Source organism: Takifugu rubripes, chromosome 1, assembly GCF_901000725.2.
Source record: "Takifugu rubripes chromosome 1, fTakRub1.2, whole genome shotgun sequence".
Taxonomy (NCBI): Eukaryota; Metazoa; Chordata; class Actinopteri; order Tetraodontiformes; family Tetraodontidae; genus Takifugu; species Takifugu rubripes.
Window position 1 is genome coordinate 9110711 of NC_042285.1, and position 21129 is coordinate 9131839.

The 21129-nt window shown below is 41.9% G+C and overlaps 3 protein-coding genes across 7 annotated transcripts; 1 reads left to right on the forward strand and 2 right to left on the reverse strand.

The window, feature by feature from the left end:
• Positions 1 to 248: 248 nt before the first annotated feature.
• On the forward strand, positions 249 to 3023 carry tnfrsf13b (TNF receptor superfamily member 13B). 3 transcript variants are annotated; one of them, XM_029839093.1, is made up of 5 exons: positions 249 to 398; positions 1288 to 1417; positions 1950 to 2066; positions 2238 to 2513; positions 2576 to 3023. In XM_029839093.1, the coding sequence occupies exons 2-5, from the start codon at positions 1303 to 1305 to the stop codon at positions 2641 to 2643; spliced, it is 576 nt and encodes a 191-aa protein (XP_029694953.1). In that variant the 5' UTR covers positions 249 to 398; positions 1288 to 1302; the 3' UTR covers positions 2644 to 3023. The 3 variants fall into 3 exon arrangements, with proteins under 3 accessions (XP_029694953.1, XP_011603569.2, XP_011603577.2); XM_011605267.2 differs by having other exon boundaries at positions 2238 to 2456; positions 2554 to 3023; XM_011605275.2 differs by having other exon boundaries at positions 310 to 461; positions 2238 to 2456; positions 2554 to 3023.
• A 168-nt stretch (positions 3024 to 3191) lies between these two features.
• On the reverse strand, positions 3192 to 15018 carry usp22 (ubiquitin specific peptidase 22). The gene is made up of 13 exons (XM_003961371.3): positions 14557 to 15018; positions 11563 to 11695; positions 8868 to 8981; positions 8369 to 8470; positions 7628 to 7794; positions 7407 to 7554; positions 7014 to 7116; positions 5709 to 5867; positions 5496 to 5622; positions 5334 to 5425; positions 4892 to 4954; positions 4658 to 4807; positions 3192 to 4584 (listed from the first exon to the last, which is right to left on the reverse strand). Exons 1-13 carry the CDS (start codon positions 14674 to 14676, stop codon positions 4542 to 4544), a joined length of 1521 nt encoding a protein of 506 aa, XP_003961420.1. The 5' UTR covers positions 14677 to 15018; the 3' UTR covers positions 3192 to 4541.
• Positions 15019 to 15276: 258 nt separating this feature from the next.
• cops3 (COP9 signalosome subunit 3) lies at positions 15277 to 20971 on the reverse strand. 3 transcript variants are annotated; one of them, XR_964649.2, is made up of 13 exons: positions 20783 to 20971; positions 19859 to 19988; positions 19374 to 19486; positions 18941 to 18990; positions 18077 to 18169; positions 17736 to 17915; positions 17496 to 17660; positions 17216 to 17389; positions 17008 to 17094; positions 16726 to 16839; positions 16565 to 16645; positions 15832 to 16034; positions 15277 to 15438 (listed from the first exon to the last, which is right to left on the reverse strand). XR_964649.2 is itself a non-coding variant. In XM_003961370.3 (12 exons), exons 1-12 carry the CDS (start codon positions 20835 to 20837, stop codon positions 15981 to 15983), a joined length of 1272 nt encoding a protein of 423 aa, XP_003961419.1. In that variant the 5' UTR covers positions 20838 to 20971; the 3' UTR covers positions 15277 to 15980. The 3 variants fall into 3 exon arrangements, 2 of the variants coding, with proteins under 2 accessions (XP_003961419.1, XP_011603545.1); XM_003961370.3 differs by having other exon boundaries at positions 15277 to 16034; positions 17496 to 17636; XM_011605243.2 differs by having other exon boundaries at positions 15277 to 16034.
• Between the last annotated feature and the right edge of the window lie 158 nt (positions 20972 to 21129).

Here is a 21129-nt window from a genome sequence, read left to right on the forward strand (position 1 = left end):
GTTATTCTCATTTCTGACAAACAAATGGACCCAAAATGGAACAAAATGTTCAGAGGTACGAACATTTTATTCACCAAACAACATGACCCACCAGCTGTGTGTGAAACGTGGCTACTCAGGAGCATCTCCTGTTAAGACACCACGGTGAGGTTATGAATTCAGCATTTTAAACAAAATTTATTTCATTTTCTTTATCATATATGGAAGTAAAAGATGTTTCGCATGAACACAGAAGGTGCATTGAGAGGGCGGGAGCTCCCTGTGAACTCAGACACTCAAAGGATGAGCTGACTTTCACTCGTAAGGGGAGGGGAGACCCACATCAAGACCTAAGCTCACACAAATGAGCTTCCAGTCTCCTCTTCAGCCTTCAGACCTCATCATCGTCACTGCTCTAGGTGAGTTTCCCTCTGGATGTTGCCTCAGCGGCTCACCAAAGCTCGTGTTTTCAGGATTCACAGGTGGGAATTGAACCATTAAATCAACTATGAACTTTGCCACCAGCATAAAGGGTTTCTCAGAGAGAACAGAAGCTTATTAAGCTTTAACACATCAGAATAAACAGATTAATGAGGAAATGTAGGGATGACATCTGGACAATAACAAAACTATTTTTTTTAAAAACAAAACTTTTTTTTTTAAAGTTTAGAGTGTGTGAAATTACCTGTACTTGAACTGTAAGGGTATCCCCCCTGAGGTGGCATGAATGTGTGTGTGTGTGTGTGTGTGTGTGTGTGTGTGTAGGGAGGCAGAAGATGCTCAGATCTGTATGTCTTTCACAGCTGAGTGATTTGGAGCTCAGCGGAGCGTAGAGGACAGATTTTGCGAACAAAGACATCATTGGACACTTTTTCTTGCTGCTGGAACTTGAGCTCTGATTTTTCTGCACGCTGCACATGCTTTAAATGAAACTTAAACGCACACCAATCCAGCTTAAGATCACTGTTCATACATTATGCGCAGATCAATCGAACTCAATTTCCTTCCCGCACTTGATTTGTGGGCCTCACTGAAGGTTTCGCTTCCACATCCAAATCACTTGGCTATAATTATTAAATAGGCTAATATCTTCATAAAAGAGTTAAAAAAATACATCTGAAGAAGAAACACTTTACATGTCTGTAGAGATTGGAAATGCTGCCTTAATGCATGAAGGTTCTGGGTTTTAATCAATGTTTATTTTTCCATTAATTCTGCTTTATTACAAGCTGTTTTTGACAGCACTTTGGACTTATTGCTCCATACCGATGAAACTAAAAGTAACAAAGGATGACTGTTGTCATGCAGGCGTCGCTGTTGCTGATGGCGTCCGAGTGTCGCTCAGGTCAATACTGGGATATCCTGATCAAAAGATGTATGCACTGTGATACGGAATGCAAGCGAAAGCCTATCATACCCAGGTGCAAGACTTACTGCCGTGAGTAGAAACCATCACACAATTGTGACACGCCCCGACTTCACACGACTGTAAAACACAAGCACCATTCGGATTATTGATGCTTGGCTGTTTGATTTGGTCATTCGTGTGCTCATTTGATTTGATAAAAAAAGACTTGATTAAGTTTCTTTTCATGAAGTTTATTTGCTGCATGTGTCCTATATTGAGCTCCACCAGTTTCTTCCATAGAATCAGACATTTCAAGTCTTGAAGCTTATCTTATTTTTCTTCACAATAGTTTGACAATTATGTTGTAAATTTGTTTGGAAAAAAGCTGAACTAATCTAATAATATTTCTCTAAAACCCAGTTTCAAGAACAATTTATTAAGAAATCCCATTGCACTTATATTAATTTCTGGAAGAAGAAGAATTGTCTCTAACAACTTTACTATTTAATGTTTTTGCAATATTTTAAGACCCTTTTTAGACTTTTCCTTTAATTATGACTGTTGTTAGATAATAAAAAAGTCAATCAAGAATATTAATCTAATTCTTGTCCCGCTGCATCAGAGTCTGCTCAGTGTAAAGCGCAGCCCGGCCACTATTATGACGGGCTCCTGAGGAAGTGCCTGATGTGCACGGAGATTTGTGGCAGACATCCTGCTGAGTGCTGGGAGCACTGCCGCAGTGAGTACCAACCATCAAGATCACGATTGACTGGACGTAATGCTGGTCAAATGCTGGTCTTGCTCTCAGACTGCTGCTGACCTTTATTCCTGTCTTTCTCGACTACTGTAACAATCTTTACTGAGAACATCTGCATCCCCTCTCCCACATCTCCACCTCCTCCCCTGACAGCTGATGTCATCACCACCACCATCACTTCTCCTGTTTTAGAATCCAGAGTAGTGACACGCTTGGAAGAACCCACCCTCCTGCTGTACCCCCTTCTGGCCGTAAGTTTGGTGTTGCTGGTTTCCAGTCTGTCGCTGGCCTTGGTTGTCTTTCTCAAGGGTTCCAGGAACTCAAGATCCAAGGAGTGTGCTGTTCCGCTTTGCCAGGAAGTTAGCCAACCAGGTCAGAGCTCCCAAGTTAACCATGAGCTCACCACAAGCTCATCACCGTGGCTTCCAGGTCAGTGATGATTGTGTTTGTTCTTTTCTGGATTTTTCAGTTAATTCTGACCATCCCACCAGCTATGACCAGTCCGACGATTCCAGCCCCACTGAGACCTGCGTGTGCGTCCACTGTTTTCCTGATCTGAAGGCACTCAGCCATGGTCACGACATGTCGCTGAGGGCACCCTTCTCCCTTTACCCCGTCTTCCAAAGAGCTCAGGTCAAAAATGGAGGGCCTCTCCAGACAGAGGTCAACATTCCTACCTCTGAAGCTGTTTTGCAACAAGCGTCCGTTGTGGGATGAGAAGGTCTCGGACGGTCAACTATGTGTCAGGCACCGCTGTTGGTTTCAGTTGAGGCCCGATCTGATGAAGACGTGCAATAGAGCAATAAACTCAGCTTGGAGATTCACACATCAATCAATATTACCTTAAAATGTAATAAGGACTAGGTTGGCCTCCATGAAGCCGACATTAGAAAGTTTTCATTATTTTAATTAAAGAATAAAAAGTTTGGTTTTCCAAAACCGACGAGGCCCAGTTTGCTAAATCATAGGCCGTATGGATGTTATGTGGATACTAATAAAACTTTTTTTTTTTAGCAAAGCACATCCGGTGGGCAACATATTTCATCGTCCAGCATGTAGCTTTTTGTGTGAGTGCACGGTGCGAACAACAAACAAATAGGCCAAACCTTTTTTTTTTTTTTTTACAGATATAGATTTTCCTTTATTTATGTGTTTTTCAATCATTGTGTCCAGTTCTTGCAGCAGGTACACGTGTGCGCAAGGAATGAAGAAACGGTTTGATTACGACCCTCTGATCCAGCAATAGAGGACAACTTAACCCACTTGAAGTTTCACCATGTCTCTTACATACAAACTGTACATATACTGTATATACCTTTACATACATCATTAACACATGAAAAAACATCCTACCAAACTGTGATACCCAGCTCAGATGGCATGCTGAATGCAAGTACTGATTCAGTACACGAACATACGATAAATATGCACACACGTGCATACAAAAAGGAACACACAGACTCTTTCTCCTTTCCACGACACTCACTCTCTCTCTCACACACACACACACACGCACGCACACAAACACTTTTACGCAACCCCACTTAGACTGAGCTTTATCTTTCACAAATGTTCACACACACCAAAACTATAGCGACATGCGGCCGGCGGTAACACTGTTGGACCAGCGTCTGATCCCTTTACGGTCTCCTTATTTTGCATTGCTTCTTTTCTTTTGTTTTTTCATTTTTATCTGAAACAGCCACACGTAAATTCAACGTGGACAATAGGTCTGTTAAGTGGGGTAAAATAAACACTGTGGCAAATTACAGGAAAACTAAATGGAGCTGTCATAACAGCAAATAACGCAATACAGACAAACGACGAAAATCAGGAAAGATGCAAATTTGTAAACAAACAGTTTAATTACAGTATGTATAAAAATAGAATATTTGCTGTGTTGTTTCTCCCCGTGGCTGAAGCAGCATCAGAGGCAAATACTAACAGATTTTCTCTATACTCTCGTATTCTTAAGTGTGTCCAATTACTACAAATGCTCAATGAATGTAATTAGCCATATGCATAAATAATAACTTCCATCCTTGAAATATTTGGTCATTTAGAGGAGTTTGTGTATGTCAGAGTGTGCTTCTGTCTGAATATTGCCATTTAAAAAAAAGAGAGAGAGAGAGAGAGAAAGAAAATTTCACTGTTTGGGAAAACAAAAAAACAAAAAAATCTGTTGCCTTGAACCACCTTGCTCTTCACTACAAGAGCTACTACGGTAAATGCAGCCACGTGAGTACTGGAACAGGATGGAGGTGAAGAGCAGCATTTGCGGTAAAGTAAACCTTCCCCGGTTTTCAGATCCTCACCATCCTTCAGTCTTTTGGTTGTGGCTGGACTGTGATACAGGGTCAGTCTTTGTCTCCAGCTCAGCGCATCTCTCAGCACGCTACTGCAACCCTCGCTTCCCCTGGGGTCTCCTCTGGCAGGGGCTGTCCTGAGGGGGGGGAACTACTCATACTCCAGGAACTGTTTGTGGTAAAACAATAGGTACCTGTGCAAGCCATAGAGATGACATTAAAACAGACTGAAGGGGGTGAATTGGAAAGGCACCGAGACTTGCTCACCCTTCACTGTCCAAGACATCCTTGATGCTGGCCTTGGTGATGATGGCATCGTCACATTTGAACCACTGGTCCTTGTGCTGCCGGATGAAAGTGGTGTAATGGCCGCTCTCTAGTGTCCCCTGGTGGTTCACCACTGCAAACAGACTGTACCTAAAGCAGGGAGGAAGCCGCCAACTGTGAGAATTCTTCTGCCACGAAATAGATAAAATCAAAAATTGCTGGTAGATGCATTACTTGTTGTCATTGTTGAAGGGGTCCACAATTTGTTGGCACTGTCCATTCATCCGACTTTCCTTACTGAAATAAAGCCCAAATTAGTTATAATGGCACATTTTTGTAAATGAAGAAAACACAAGTCAATGTTAAATTAAATGAAATTCAAAAAAATCCACGATAGTTCCATGAAAATAATGATCTAATTTTACTCTGTGATGTGACCAAATGCACCATCCTCATCTATCAGCACAGATAAGCATGGATTAAAGCACATTTATTATTTTGAATAAATACAGATATTCCAGACATGTTTAGGCTACAGATATGACAGAGCACAGAAAAACTTCCTTTGTCCTTCCAACAATTGAAACGTGTAGCACCAGGAGATCCTGGTGTCACATAAAACACAGCAATTGGTGATAAGAACAGATCTTGACCTTGATCCATTTGACACACCCACCTAGAGGCCATGAAGGGTGTCATGTCCAGCTCCAGGGGGAAGGAGACATAAGTTGTGATCTTCCGCCGCAGTTTGGCTGAATGTTCAAACCTCTAACAACAAAAACAGCATTCATGTATTTCATGTAAGTGTTTAACATGAATGAGTCACGCCAAGTCTTACTTTAAGGTGAAAACAAGCTACGATGGGCAGCTTCTTCATGGTCAGCTGTTTTGTGGATTCCTGGTAACTATGGCAACCACTGCATTTGATCTTAGCACTACTGCCGAGGTGCTCAGGTCTAGTAAACCTACAAAAGTTTCGATGAAAGGCGCTGCAGTTACAAAATTGTGGCACGGAGAAAAAGCCGCCCTGTGCTCACACACAAAGAGTTACCTGCGCAGACAGTCGGTGAGTGTCGTGGCTCCTGTGGCGTGGCTCTCTCCATTAAGGGCTGAAGAGTCTCCCCCGGGGCTTAGAGGCCAGAAGGGGGTGGAGGAGCCTGGCAGGTCTAGACTAATGTCCCAGAAAGGGTCTATTGTTGTTGAAACACCACTGTGAGAAGAGAGGTGACAAAACAAAGGTGCTGTTGAGATTTAGACAGTGGCTGTGTGTTGAGGTGTGATCTACTGACACAATGACACATTGTTCTCATTTACTGACAAATGCAGACACAGAAGGAGAGGGCGATAGAAAATAAATTGGCTTCAACTTCATTCTGGCAACTCCTAATGTTGGCAGCAGCCTTGGTAATCTGGGCAGCGGCGATAACAGGACTGTTGAACAGAGAACAGACAGCAGCTCGGGGCTGGCACTTCAGAATGATCAAAATAAGCAACCTGAGCAACCAGGCAGTGACCTTTTCCACAGACCTCCCTTTTCTACCATTAAATTGTTTATCTCATGATGGAAGCTGTTCCAGATCACGAGAAGGGGGGGAAAGCCATGTTCATTACTATTCAGCCATTCAACAGATTCAGCTGCATTTGATGCTGAGGGGAAGGAGGAGAGCTTCTCTTTGCTCTGTTCTTTGTTCCAGGTTAGGCTTACATTTTAAAAACAGGATGAGAAATGATCAAATAATACATTGGAAACCGGATTTTAGGAGACAAACAGCTGAGCATACTAAAGAATCCTTTCACAGCATCTTTCATTTGATTTAAACCACTTCCAGGCCAAAGATGATGGTGATGGTTGCTAAGTCTTCATCTTTAGGTTACCATTGCACTTTTACCCACTAATTACCATTGTGATTTTGTAAATCTAACAATCAATATGTAGATCCAAATATAGTGGTTATGGCCTGGTAAGAACTGATTTTTAGTGCAATTGGATGAATTCAGGTTGGAGGACAATCTAAAGAGTGACTATACCTGACCTGAAAGATACACATTAAGTTTGATGAGGAATATAAATAATCAATTGGCTTATAATTGCATATAGAGCGACGTTCACACCCACTGTGTCAGAAATCAATCATTACTGTCATTTTCCAGCAGATGGAGCAAGAGATTCGTTTTCCAGCCTTTTCTGTATCCTTTTGAATGATGGCGGCAGGAGGGTGCACGCAGTTGTAATCGGGACTGATGAAAGTGTAACACTGGGACTCAAAAGGTCTCTATGAACTATATAGTATATAGTTAAGCCTCTGATGGTCTTGGTTTTTCCTGCTGGAGAAAAAACATCGCAGACCACACTTACTGGCACACTTGACAGGTGACGTCAGACTGCAGCCCCCCTGTGAAGATTTGGTCAATGATGCAGTTGCAGTGGTTGGGATTGTTGGCCTTTTTCCCATTATCATCTGTAAACAAATCAAAGTGTTTTAATTAATGCAAAGCTCATGTGCTTAATTTGCTTGTGTTTGTATATTTTGGACAATTTTTAGCGCAAGACGTGGAAACTAGATTACGGCAGATACTTTCAGTTTGAAGAGAGTAGAATACAAACCTTAAACAGGGGTCACTGATGTAAGTGACCAGTGGATTCATTTTGAAACAAAGAAGTTAAATTTACTTATGTTAAATGAAATGCAGAAAAAGAGATGTACTTTGGCTTTTGTTACTTTGACCCCTGGTGTTTTCTGTATCCAACCTTTGCAGTGTCTGTGCAGGACATCAAGAGCTGCGATTAGAAACTCGTGAGCATCCTGCTGCTCGTATCCAGCCAGGTGACGAGCATGAGTCCACACCAGATGGAGGAGTCTGAAGGGGATGTGCGGGGACCGGTGGCCTGAGTAGAACTGAAGAGGAAAGACATCATTTGGTGTGGGAAAGACAACACAGTTCTTCTCTTTCAAATGAGATGGACATTACCTCCTGGAAAAGCTGCGACATCTCGCACACCAAACAGGAGTCGCTCTGCATCTGACACTTGTGCCGGTCAGACAGGAAAAAGTCACGGAGCAAGGGTGTGTGTGTCAGCGCCTGGACGATACAGTTCATAAAGCACGTGTTGCCCAGGTTGATCAGACCTCGCAGGCCTGACAGAAAGAGAAAAAAGCGTGAAACAGAGAGGTAGGGCTGACAAGACATTTGACAGATCATTGTTTTCAGGTCCCTGATATACCTGAGGCAATGTTGGCAATATGTTTCTAGGAAAATTGCTAGATTTAGGAAACAGAAGGTGGGGGAAGAAGGTAAAACCCTCACAGATGAGCAGCCCAGCTGGAGTCTCCCTTGCCTCAGACACCGCCAGTAGCGTTAATGATGCCTAACTAGATTCCTGCAGGATGTTACAAGGTGCTACGTGTACACCAGCTTCCCTCAGTCCCAATTTACTCTTGGATAGCTCCGAAAAAATGGATAATAAAAGAAATAAAGTAACGCTATTTCACTCCTAACACTCCTGCTTTATTAACATATCTGAATTTCAACAGAACCTTATGCATTGTGATTTGCATTTGGATCACGATGTTATCATGCATGCCCTGACATGAAGAAATGTGCGGGCGGTTAGGTTATAGTGAGTTGACCCTGTCCCAGCAACACAGCAGTTCTCTTCAGCTCATCTGCGTGGTTGAATGAGAAAAAGACATACAGAGAAAAAAGCCTCACCAATAGTACAGTTGGAGGTGATTCTCCTCCTCTTGGGGTTATGTCGAAGCAGCTCGAGCTCCCTTTTGGTAGGCTCCCACGTTGAGTACTTCTCCCCTATGCCTGTGCACAGACACAAAAAGGTATTTTACTAAAATAGTTAATATTAAATAAATAAAGAGAGCGTTAAGAGATTTGAATTCAGCGATTGCAATGGAGGACCATCTGAAAAGCTGCACACGGGGAAGCTTTTAAACACATAGAGATCTTGTTACCGTGTAAATATCACTTATTCTTCACACTTCTACTCCAGTGATCAACATGGACCTTGTTCTTCCGTTCAGTTCAGGCATGAATATCACTTGGTGGCTAGCGTAGAGAGCCAGTAGGATCAAACTAGGGACAATACTGACATTTGTGGTCTCACATATTCCTGCTCCAGAGCGACTCCTGATAATAGCATCATTACAGTGCATGTGTGAAGGGGGCTGCGGTACAGTGCGTGGTTTGGTCACCATACCTTGCATTTTCCATGCCTTTCTCTGCTCGTCTTTGGCGATTTGTTCCATGTCTTTGTCGTAAATGTAGTCTTGGCACATAAAACAGTAGATCCCTCCGTACAGCAGGTCAATAGCTGAAAATGAAAAAATAAAATAAAATAAACGAGGGTATGGGTTTTTACCAAAAATAAAAAGACCTCAGTTTATCGGTGTATCAGGTCTGTGTGTAGCTCTTCTGGGCTGTGCGTGCTTTGTCTTTAAGTTTCTTTTTATTCAAGCCACGTTGTAACAGTGCTTGTGATTCTGAGCTGTGGTACCCATCTGCTGGCATATCAGTTAACAACATGTGAGACTGCCACGGAGGCGCCCTGAGAGACTGGCCAGAAGTCAATAGGTCAGAGAAGGAGGCTTCACACAGTCGTTTAAAATATTTCACAGACGTGCCTTCATCTCCCCCGCCACACTTCCTCTGTAGCCTGCAGCTACCTGTTTGCTGTTGCCATGACAACCCCCCTTCAAGCTTTGCTATCATCCTCTGCAGGTGTGAAGAAAAATAAGGAGGATGGAGTAAAGGGGGCAAGCAAAGAAGCCCTGGAGAAATAAGAGGTGGGATTTTATTTTATTGTTTTAAAAAGGCAGCTGGTGAAGAATGCTGGTTTAAGCTAAATTTAATGCGTTAATTTGACAATTCTGAATTTGGATATGGTTGTCAGGTAACCATGGGAACAAGAAGAGGGCAAAATAAAAGGATTAAGGCTGAAACAGAGACAAGCCTAATATGAAGCTACATACAGCATTGATGACGAAAGGGGAGCGTTGGATGAAAGTGATGGAAATGAAAGCAGGAGAAGAAGGGAAGAGGAGGCGGGAGGGGAGGGGGAGGGGGAGGGGGAGGGGCTGTGGATTCCAAGGCTAATTCTAGGAGGATTGTTAAAGATGTCTTAATTACCTCCTAACTAGTCTACTGAGATCTGTCCCTTTTCTCCCCTTCTGTGTAACTGTAGCAGCACCAGCTAACCTATATAACGTCCTAATTATGCAAGTGTCAGTGTATGCGTACATGCGCGTGCGCACACACTGACAGACACTAGAGGGGGGTCTTCCTGCACTAAGAGATAATGCCGAGCAAAGGGACGCGTCAAAAAGCCCAAACTGGCAGATTCTCAGCATCAGCTGAGAAAAGCCTTTATGTTGCGGATGCCCCGAGAGCCACTGCTGTGGCTCCAATCTCCTCCAAATGTTCTGCGCTTGGAGCTCTGGGTGCTTAGATCTATTATGTAGAGGAGAGAAGAACAGCGAGCTGTTGTTCGACGCTCCTGTAAAATAAAACATTGTATAAATATCAGCTTTTGGAACTTCAACCTCAAAATAGCGAAGGTTTTAAAATCGCGTTTCAAGGCTGCGAGCTGCACATGCATTTTCCTTCTGCACCAAACGTCACGGCTCATTCATGTTTTTCTCCATGAATGCACAGTGTGCACCCTCTGGATGTGAATCCTCGGGGATCTGCCATTTTATTTTAAATCATCACAGCGACTTCAAGATAACTCTCTTTTTATATATCCTGCTGGCAGGAAGTCAACCCACAGTCAAATCTGTAGAAAATGCTACAAATGTCCAAATTCTCTAGTTCATCATGCAGTTGTGCCATTTGTATGAGACTGTGGATCACTATCGGCACTCACATCCCAACACAGACTGATGGAACATACTCCCTGAGAGGCTCGGCTCAAACAAATGACCTCCTGAAGCACTTGCGGTATCATTTTGACAGCTAGATACATTTTTACTGCAGTGATTTTTGAGCAGTATTTGGATAATTGTGTGCTCTGAGTCCCTGTGGGAGCAGCACAGAGAGGAAGCGAAATAACAGCTGACTGTACTTGGTGTTCATATAACACCCACATCTCTCCTCAAATCGATACACTATTTGTCTGTGTGACGCAGATATTTAACTCGGTGGACTGAAACACTAGGTTGCCAAGAAGGTCATCACCAGCATAGTTGCCTTCCTGAAAATAAAAGGGAGAGGTAGAAGAGTGCGACTAGTCTGAGGCGGATGAAAACCAATGATGCGTTAGGCTTTCACATATTCCTCACTGGCCTGCAATGATAATCCTGTTGAAACAATGCGGAGATAAATCTGCGGTTTGCGTTCTAAAAAAAAAATGTTGGGGAGGATTCAGAGGAAGCCAATTGAAGCCTGTGACGTGTTCATTAGTAAGTTCATTTGTGCGTACAGACTTTCTAATGGGCTGCGTCGGGACAAATCGCCGGGTGGCGTTCAAATCTCTCATGAGGCCAAATCTTTGTCGTAATTATGTTGCTCAGGACTGCGTAACGTTTCTCCATTGGACTGCTGTTCTAATATTTTGCTGGACCTGTGTGTAGAATATATAACCACCCAACCACACATCAGCACCCCCAAGCAGAAGCTACAAAAATGGTTAGAATTCTTAGCGTATCGTTTTGGGATAAGATGCAGTGTATCTGGAGTGTGTTAATGCAGATGTTGTGCGTAATGTTTGTGTAATTAGGAGGTAGGAGCACGCTCATTCAAGCAAAGAGGTCTAATTACAGGTCTGGTCGTCTGTTGTGACACCTGCTGCACCACAAAAGCATCAACACCAAAACCTGCTCCAGCTGCACCTGTTGGGAAAGAGCGTGCACTTGTGTATGTGTGTGTGTGTGTGTGTGTGAGAGAGAGGGAAATACCGAGATTATGTCTTTTGCTCTTGGCATGCTCGTGGATGTGTTTTTTGGCAAAGCAGGCGAAGAAGACGCAGTGAAGGCAGGAGTGAAGTCTGTTGAGGTGGGCGCCGCACATGTGGCAGATACATGACTTGGCCTGAAAAAGAACGAAAGTGATGAGTAAAAACAGAGTTCATCTTCTCAACAATGACTACAATGTGCATTCGAACCTCAGGAAACATATTTTTTGGGGTATATTGCATCGGTTAGCTTTAAAGCAGCCATTAAAAATACCAGTACTTTCAATATGTGCTGTTTCTGCTGATAAACGCACCGAGATAATTCCTCATGACGTGCATGTTTCACTTTAATTTTTTGACAATGAATAACAACTTTCAGACGTGAACACTGTCAGTGTTCTCACAGTGGATGTTTACAACCACCTGAGACTTTTCCCTGCACAATAATTCCAACTGTTTTGTGCAGAACATCCTCTCACAGATAAATGACCAAGTTTGCCATGTGAAAGTGTTCCTGATGGACACGTATTTGACATTTCAAAATGTCAGACGTCCCAACTGAAGTGCTTTAAAGCAAGACTTTTTTCCCCCTTACAGCAGATGAAACAACGCCGCTAATTAAACTACTTCCGCTATTTAACTGAAATGAACAAGTCTTGTCCGGTGTGAACAGGATTGGTTAAAAATTTGTGGTTTAAGCTTTCACAAAATATGGTCAGGCCTGATAAAGAGATGCAACAGCCTTGTCCAAATGTGCGTCTTACTACAACTCAGTCTCTGAACTCTTTAGGCAGTTTGTTAGGATGGATGCAGGTCTGTGCCTTAAATATTAGCTAACATGTGTTAGCTGAACATGTGGAACCATCTCAAAGATGAACAAAAGAAATGGACAGCTGAATGACCTCCATGAGTGTGAAAGCAAAGATTCTGTTCATGTGATATTGCATTTCTTTTTTTTTTTCATTGATTAATTTGCAAAACTTTCTTAAATTCTGGGTTTAAATTTTGTCCTCATGAGTGTAGATTTAGATTTAGATTTACTTTATTCATCCCCGTAGGGAAATTGAAAAGATGGGGAGGCGGGAATGACTTCATTTGAGTTTGACGTGAGGCCTCCCTATAAGAAATAGTGAAAAAAAGATATATCACAGAGACCATCATAGATTTTTAGTCACATTCTGTCCACTCAAATACATACTCGGCGAGGACTGCGGACCTCTGGTTCTGTTTCTCAGAAAGATATTAGCAAGGAGAACATATGGAGAACATAACAAAAGCATACGCATACTATATGGCCCTTGTTGACGTCAGCTAAGACTTTTTCCCCACTGTGATCCCAGTGCAGCCTGAACCTACACTCTACAGTGGGCGAGGTTCATCCAATAGAGTCGCATGTAAAGTGTTTCCAAACCACCTCTGTAACAGTGGCGGTTCGCTATATGATGTTATGGCCTTAGAGCTAAGGCTGTATCTGAGGAAAATGGGCTAAAGTGGAGTCTTTTCAGTCAGAATATCTGTTTGTGAAGGGCATAGAGACAGCAGCACTGGCAAAGAAAACACTCACCATTGTGAGAGCATGAACAAAAATGACTCATATGCTTTATCGACACCATGGTCTCATTACTGGTGGCCGGTTTGTGCATGTGCAGATATATTTAGTCTACTTGGGCAGAGTGAAAAAGGCATAATATTGCCACGGTAATATGTATCCTATTGCGGGATGATTAATTATAATAGCAGCGCCAAATATCAACGTGTCATTTTTCAATGACAGGTAATGGCGGACAATGGAGGAAGAGAGGAGAATGTTAAAGTTTGAACGATATGCAAAGACTGGGATGAAACTAATGTACCGGTACGGTAAGTGAAGGCAATACCGTCAACAAGAAAAACCACCTGAGTCATCACAATAATCTCAGTGTTCAGAATGAGCTTCTGTTCTTTTCTGATGGCTTCAAGTCCCTCTGTGGTTGCTTTGTTCAGGTGTTAGCTGTTTTATGGCCCATGCATATCATACCGAGATTCACCCTGCACGTGTTTCACTCGTCGGTCCTCTTTTCACCAGAGAAAGAATTCAGCTGCAAAGTGTCACTGCTAATCTGTAGGTTAGGGACAACCATTTACGCGATTACACAGTTATGGACGCTTTGACGGTGAAAAGAGGCTGACATTTTAAAACCCATCAGATGGTCAGCGGGCTGATTCAGTCTGAATATTGAGGAAATATGAAAAGAGCGCAGTGAGTACAACAGGGAGGTAGTTGAATAAAGCTGAAGCCTGTCAGGGGTGTGTGTGGCATCTACCAGTCTTATCTGCTCGTCAGGTTAAGGGGGGTGGGGGGGTACTGCAGAGACCCTGCACATGCTTAAACCATTTACTGTGGCAAACAGTCACACTGCAGGCTAGCAGGGATGCCAAGACAGCAGAGTACAGCTGTGAGTAGCGTGCATGTGCGCGAACATGCAGCACTGCACAGGGCAGATGCAGACCCTAAATGATGTTATAGAGCACGTATGCAGTACACACAGTGCCAGCATTTACATGCCTCGTCCCCCCCACCCCATGATACTAGCAGTCAGAAATAATTCATCTGCCATTATAAAATTAGTGCTTCATGTACGAGGAAACCGTGTAAGGCTGCTAGCGATTCAAATGATGCCATAAACAAGGTTAAATCGCCGTTTAAAGTTAAGACAGCGGACACTGTGCACAGATTAACATAGTCTCTTTCACCTATTGTGTGGTCCCTGGTTTAAGCTAACTGCGGGCTCGGAAACCAGTTCTTGTTTCACTTTGGGTCGTGTTAGTCTGTCGGGTGTTGATGCTGGTATTTGATAGTTTGAAACCAACCGTTCGTGTGAAGGATGTTTGTGTTTTTAGAAGGGCGGGGAGCTGTCACGCACGCAACCGCAGCTCACACATACACAAACACGGTGTGTCGTACTGTGCGTCAGGGTCTCTTCAAAGCACTCCATCCCCCCTTTGTCACTCGTGTTACCTTGCGTTTTCTGGTCTCGGCCGAACCGCTCCACACGAAACACTGATAAATAACCCTCAGGTTTTGCTTCCAGTTGTCCACTTTGAAGCTGTTGACATGAGGGCAGCCCGCAGGACTCATGGTAGTCACAGCATCCGGTTTTTGCGTCCTCTGGGCGGTGAAACCTGTGCGAATCCCTCAACGCAGACCCGGTCCAAACGGGCTGGCTGTGGCTGGCTAGCTTGCCAGGTTCGTAGTCCACCGATTGCGGCGCACCGGTTAACTGGACATGTCCTACTTGCAGTAACACGCACCAATTTTCACCCAATATTCCACCATTGGACATGAATACCATTCATTTAATTCCAGAATGTCGCTGTTTGTTTCCTTTCATTCGCCGAATTACATATTAGCAAGCTAGCTAAAGTTGGTTAGCACTGGAATTTCAACAGTAGCTTAAACGGGGAACGTCGGAGTCCCGCCTCCCTAATAACAGCAGACCAATGAGCGCAGAGTAAAGCACATGATTGGCGCTCTTTTCTTATTTATTCCCACCCAAATTAAACGGGTACTGCGCGCTGATTGGCTACTGCTTCTCCATGCAACATATCCGCCTCTAAAGTCTCTTACTGGCCAACTCAAGTATGAGCTTTATTCTAAAAGACAAGAGTGCTAAAATGTGATCGCGAAAACAGCAGCAAGAAGAAGAAATAAACGAGAAACTACTCTGCAAACCCAAGGCTGTATTCTGTAAACAATTTATTATTAACAGATCCACAAAAGCTCAAGCTCCCAGAATGACATGTAAGACCAGGTTCATCTGTTGACGTCCTCTGTTGATTAGAGCAAGCCTTCAAATACTGTGTTCTCTACGGTGCTCTAGCGACCTCTTGTGGATACGACCTAGAAAAGTAAAGAAAACCCAAAAACAAACAGTGCGGGGCTCGATCCCATTGTACAATGAGTACCGACTCGAGGCATATCCAGATGATTTTCTATTTATGATCAGTTCATTCTAACCAAAATGAGCGTGAGAGACAAAATCATTGCAAATGTAAGATTTTGATTTTTTTTCTCGGGAAAAGATTTTTCCTGTGTCAGCCACCATGCAGCAGAACCAAAATTGTGAGATTATTCACACGTTTAGAACAAATAAATCCAGAATATTAGTTTTGTCCTTTCTGTTAATGTAGCAGTGGTGCTCCAATGTGCACAATGATAAATAAAATGACAAAAAATTCATCCATTTCTTTTCTAAGGATTGTTTGTTTTGCTTAAGAACCTGTGAAGATATACCTAAATTGATCATCTTTCCACAGTTAGATTTTCCTTGACCAATGTCAGTATGTAATAGAAGGTTTGTTTTTCCTCTTTAAAAAAAATCCAACTCATCCCAGGAAGAACGTGTTGGTTGGCTGCAGCGTTCTCTCCCCACCCCAGGCCTCTCAGGAATAACTTGACGTTTTGCTACCAACATCATCCTCCTGTGTTCCCATATTCTAAATGATGAGAAAGAAAAAAAAGGTTAGCTGAAAGATTACTTTTTAAAAGAATATAAAGCATCTAAGAAACAATCATTTAAGGTAACATGGTAACTACATGATTTTTGGTGAAAATCCACAAAATTATTTTCTCTGCTACTAAAACCAGTTAGCTCCTGCACCTGCAAGACCAGTGCATTTATCATGCTGTCCCACTATAACCAGCCCTTTTATCCCCTCTGTTGCACTATAACTAGTCAATTTATCCCCTCTGTCCCAGTATAACATCCCATTTATACCTTCTGTCAAACCAGTACTTATATATAAATAGTACATATGGACAATCAACCGCAGAGATTGACAATAATAATTAAAACATAGAAGTAAATTTTTTAAGTAAATTTCTGATTCTCATTTAACATTGAAAGCACAATACTTGACTAAAAAAATAACAGTCAAGGAGCATACAATGCAACCAAAATGTATTCTGTTTCCCCAACGTAAACTAACTGTCTAAATTTATTTTATCCTGTTGAATATTTCCTCACCTTTTGCACAAATTGGGGGTTTACTGTGATCTCTTGATCCATAGACTTTAGTTTCTCATCCAGCTCTATACATTTTAACATCTGCACCAAACAGACAGGAAAGAGAATGTTAAGATTGGTCTGGAATTTATTATATGCCTTCATGTGACTTCTATTTTCACCTCTTGATCAATTTTGTGAAGCATAGCTGGGTTGTTGTATTTCTCAGGGTTGTCATGGAAGCAGACCATGCCATCCTTCTGGTTAATGCTAGCATAGATCTCACCATCTTCGATCTACAGGGTAAAAAAAGAGAGTGTGACAGGCGGAAAAAAAATCAGAGCATCCCAAGAACAATTGATAAAAGATGCGTTCAATACACAATTAGAACACTGTGTTTTATGATCTTCAAGTCCAGAGATAAAAAAAACCAACATATATTATGTTTTTCTGAACCGACTTACCATGTGCAACACATATTTCTCTGCTTCCTGTGGGCCTGACAGCTGCACTCGGCTTGCCATGTCTTGCAAAGACAGTGTCAGGAAGGTCTGCAGGAAACAGAAAACAGATTTGTCTAAAAGATGTGCTGCAACCGTGAGCCTAAGCACATGTACCATTGAGTTAATTTGTCTTACAATAAACTCACAAAAACTATGAACAGCCATCTACCTTTGTTAACCTCTGGATGTTCTTCTTGTACAGGGAGGAGAGGCACTGTTTGACCAGGCCTGTGTTGTTGTCTCGTGTGAACGTCTCACTGTGTTTATTCACCAAGTTGCGCAGCTCTGCCGGGTTGTTGGTGGTGTAAACCTGAGCCAACTCGTGGTACGCATTGCTCAGGGGCTGTGGATAGCAAAAAGACAAAGCAGGCAAGAATAGAAAACAGGTTAGTCACTGCAAAGCTCTCTATGAAATTATGACATTCATACATGGTGGTTTTTTTCCTTACCTTGATGAACCTCCCCACTATTTGGGAGGTGTATTTAGGCAGTGGCTGCACTTTTCCGTGGAGGATGAGTGATACCAGGATGTATTTCTTATAAGCTTCCAACATGATGTGGCTCACTGCCATGGCCGGAGTGGTTATTGCCTGACAGGCGAGAAGAAGAAATGTCTAATACATACCTTAGAAAAACAAGAATTCATTATATTAAATGACATACATTCAACTGTTCATAAAACAGAATACCTGTTCATAAAAATACAGTGCTCTTTCAAAGTTTTTGAGGCCGGTGTAGATCATGCCACCATAGTAGTAGTAACATAAAAAGTGCTTTGCGTCGTAAGCTCCGTTCTCCTTGCAAATATCCATCATGTCCAACTCCAAAAAGGGCAGAGCAGGTTTGAAACACTTTGCTAACAAGCACAGCTGCAAAGAAAAGACTGGATTATTTATAACACGGAAACTTTAACAAGCTTACAATAAGTAGGAGAAAATAAGAGAGATGAGATGACATGGATGTTGTCTGCAAAATTCTGCAACGTTTAATCAAAACCAAAAATAAAGACGTAAGCACAGTAGTGACTCACCTGACACAGGTCTGCATGAACTGAGGTAAGTTGGTTTGTGTTCATCTGCATTTTGTCTATTGCCTGTTTTAGAATGACAACTCCCCTCAAAGGCTGAAAAAGGGAGAAAACAACATAAAACATGGTTACTCAACTGCAGCACTGAAGCTCATGATGGACGTGGCCCAGGACTTTAAAATATTTAGATCAAAGAAAAAAGGGAAGACATACTAGATCCGGATGAAAGTCAGTCATAAATAATTGTGACTCATCCTTGGACAGGGTTGGAAAAGAGGATTAAAGTGTACTGATGTGACAGAGGGTGGATAGCACATTAAAAGTTACACCCACACAGGTCACACTCTCATTCTGATGGGAATCCAACAACAATGTCTTATATTTTGTAAAGCTGTAACTAATAACTTGCAGATACTTTTTTAATAGCTCCATTTTGAACCAAGTGTCCTCAGTCAAATGCAAACGCTAATGAATTTAAACTGTTGCGCTAACAAAAATGGCATTAGCAACAGAGGACTTTCATCCCCAATTTCCACTGAACGTGTTTAGCTGTGCCACCAATCTGGAGCGACTGACTGTGCACGTCCTCGCCCACTGAAAGCATTTCTGATGTGCTGATGAGCAAAATCATAATTGAGACTGCTGCCGCGAAATCATGCAATGAAAACACGTTAAAAAGTACCTGAAAGGATAATTAACTTGATGGTCAAACTAAAATTCAGTCCAAAATCCCCAACAATTTCCCACCATGTCTCTTGTTTCTTTGAAATGGGTAGGCCACACAATTATTGTTATAATCAGTATTCCATTATTAAAATGATCCCACAGCAAATTACAGTTTTGCAAAGTCGAAACCAATGATCGTACCTGTTTCCGCTCTACAAGGGCATTTGTTAACTGATGACAAAGACCAGCGACTGTAAGAGTAAACGCAAAGACAGAAAATTAATCAGGGACTGCTCTAGCTTAATACACAAACGATATGGTGCCTCTTATTATTTTGATAAGGAAAATATGATCCTTGAACTGCAAACATCTACATCGGAAATTCATTATGGCCAGAGCCACCTGTATTCTAATCTATTCAGTGGATAGATGAATGTGATGTTTAGCCAGAAATATTTTACAAATGAAAACAAACTCACTACATGTGGTTTAAGAATGAGTCAAAAACAAAAAAAAGAAGTCTGGATGTGTATCAAAAATCAACAGCTAAAAACACATTTATCACAAAACAGAAGAGGGTTCAAACAACGTCGTGAAGCAACAACAACTGAAGATTTGGTTAGCGTAAACTTACAAGTGTCTGTTGCATATCTAATGTGCTCCCCATTACATGTACTGATGAAGAGCTGGACTTGGGAAAAGAGAGTCTCAAAGTCAGGGATGTTTGGCATGGAGAACTTCACAAACCTAGAGGAAAAAATGTAACAGGATAGCAAATATCTGAAGATCCTGATGCAAGACTTAAATCTCAAACACAGGATGTCTCTAGCTGGATAAAATATAAAACTCAAGGCTTAAGAGCAAATAGTTTAAAATTGAACTTAGAGGATCTATTTCTTTCCAAAGAATCAGCATCTGTCACTCTGTACCCACTTAGGGGTAATTACATTATAAAAACAGTTTTCTTAAATATACAGTATCACAAGAGGTCTTACTTTTCCTTCAAGTCAAAAGCCAGGCTTTAAAAAAGTTTAAATGGAAAAAATGAACCATGCAATGCAGCAGATTAAATAGGAATTTAGGACAAGTTAAACTGATCATAAGCACAATGTTACTTACAGCACAGCTAGGACACCCAGGGAGTGCTCCTGGATGTCCAGGGCCCCTAGCACCGTATCCAGGTGGGACAGATTTTTGGCTAACAGCTCCCCACTCTTGTTGATTAATTCACACAGTTGAGTCATCTGGCCTGTAAAGGTCAATGAGGCAGGAAATTTGTGAGAAACTAAACTTATTAGCCTCACTTATTCAGCCAAATAAATGTCTCATATCGAGGTGTAACTAAATGCAATACTACATTGACATTTGTAATTAATATGGTTTAATAAGAATCATTTTAATTAATATTGAAAAGTGTAACTGAACATCTTAAACTCTGAATTCTGCTCTAAAGATCTCTACACTACTGTATAAGTTGAGGAAGACTTAAGTTGCTAAAATATTCGAAAGGAGTAGTGCTTTATACTTTCATGCAGGTGTATTTAGGCTGATTTGGACGTTACAAATGTAGATGACATACTAATTCCAAACTGACAACTGTGCTATTGCTGAGTTATTTATGAGAAATCGGACGGTCAAATGTCCTGTCAAGGCCTTACAATGAGGTAACGAAAGTGGGATTGACAGCCGAATTCGATCAATAATAACAGCCAAATAAATTCGACAGCCAATCGGGTGGGGTGGGGTGGGACTTCCGGTAGGCAATCCCCAGAAAATATTTTCCAGTTTAAAACAATAAATAAGATTTATAAATGACCTCGGTGAAGTTATCCAACTAGCAGTAACTACTGATGTCCCTGACGCATCTCATGGAGATCCTTTACAGAACCCTCGCAGCCAGGGTTATTTAAGCAGATTGATTACATGGTAAAGCAAAAAGAGGGCTCTGGCCAGTTTGGCTTGACTTGCTATCGGCAAGGCACTAGATAGCATATGCTAGCTGTCCAGCTAATACTACCTCGCGAATGAGTTTAGGAGCCCTACCTTGCGCGGATAGCTGCCGCACATTGTTCACAAACTGCTCCAAGGCTGAAGCCATTATTTCCTGGGTCCAATGTGGGGGTAATTTGCACTGTTTTTCATTCAAACGTCAGAAACAACTCCGTCCGGGCTGAGACAGGGGGCCACAGAGCCGCCACTGATATGAAGTTATCGCGAGATCAATAAAAAAAAAAAAGAATGGGAACGAGAATCCAACGTCAGGTTCTTTAAAAGCCAGCCACACAATGTTCCTATTTTTTTTTGTCATATTACTCCATTAAAAATGAATAACTTAATATTAAATTACATTCTGTTCACAGTATTTAATATATTTACATTTTTATTCAAAA

What these genes read in the sequence shown, in the direction of transcription:
- tnfrsf13b (XM_011605267.2), top strand. Translation starts at nt 1,303, where the DNA reads ATGGCGTCCGAGTGTCGCTCAGGTCAATACTGGGATATCCTGATCAAA. An exon ending in CAGGTGCAAGACTTACTGCC is followed by an intron (nt 1,418 to 1,949) that starts GTGAGTAGAAAC and finishes CCGCTGCATCAG; the next exon opens with AGTCTGCTCAGTGTAAAGCG. An exon ending in CCAGGAAGTTAGCCAACCAG is followed by an intron (nt 2,457 to 2,553) that starts GTCAGAGCTCCC and finishes TGGATTTTTCAG; the next exon opens with TTAATTCTGACCATCCCACC.
- usp22 (XM_003961371.3), bottom strand. Translation starts at nt 14,676, where the DNA reads ATGAGTCCTGCGGGCTGCCCTCATGTCAACAGCTTCAAAGTGGACAAC. An exon ending in CTCACCGACTGTCTGCGCAG is followed by an intron (nt 5,623 to 5,708) that starts GTAACTCTTTGT and finishes AAACTTTTGTAG; the next exon opens with GTTTACTAGACCTGAGCACC. An exon ending in TAGCTTGTTTTCACCTTAAA is followed by an intron (nt 5,426 to 5,495) that starts GTAAGACTTGGC and finishes TTTTGTTGTTAG; the next exon opens with AGGTTTGAACATTCAGCCAA.
- cops3 (XM_011605243.2), bottom strand. Translation starts at nt 20,837, where the DNA reads ATGGCTTCAGCCTTGGAGCAGTTTGTGAACAATGTGCGGCAGCTATCC. An exon ending in TAGTGGGGAGGTTCATCAAG is followed by an intron (nt 17,390 to 17,495) that starts GTAAGGAAAAAA and finishes TGCTATCCACAG; the next exon opens with CCCCTGAGCAATGCGTACCA. An exon ending in ACCCCCAATTTGTGCAAAAG is followed by an intron (nt 16,035 to 16,564) that starts GTGAGGAAATAT and finishes CTCATCATTTAG; the next exon opens with AATATGGGAACACAGGAGGA.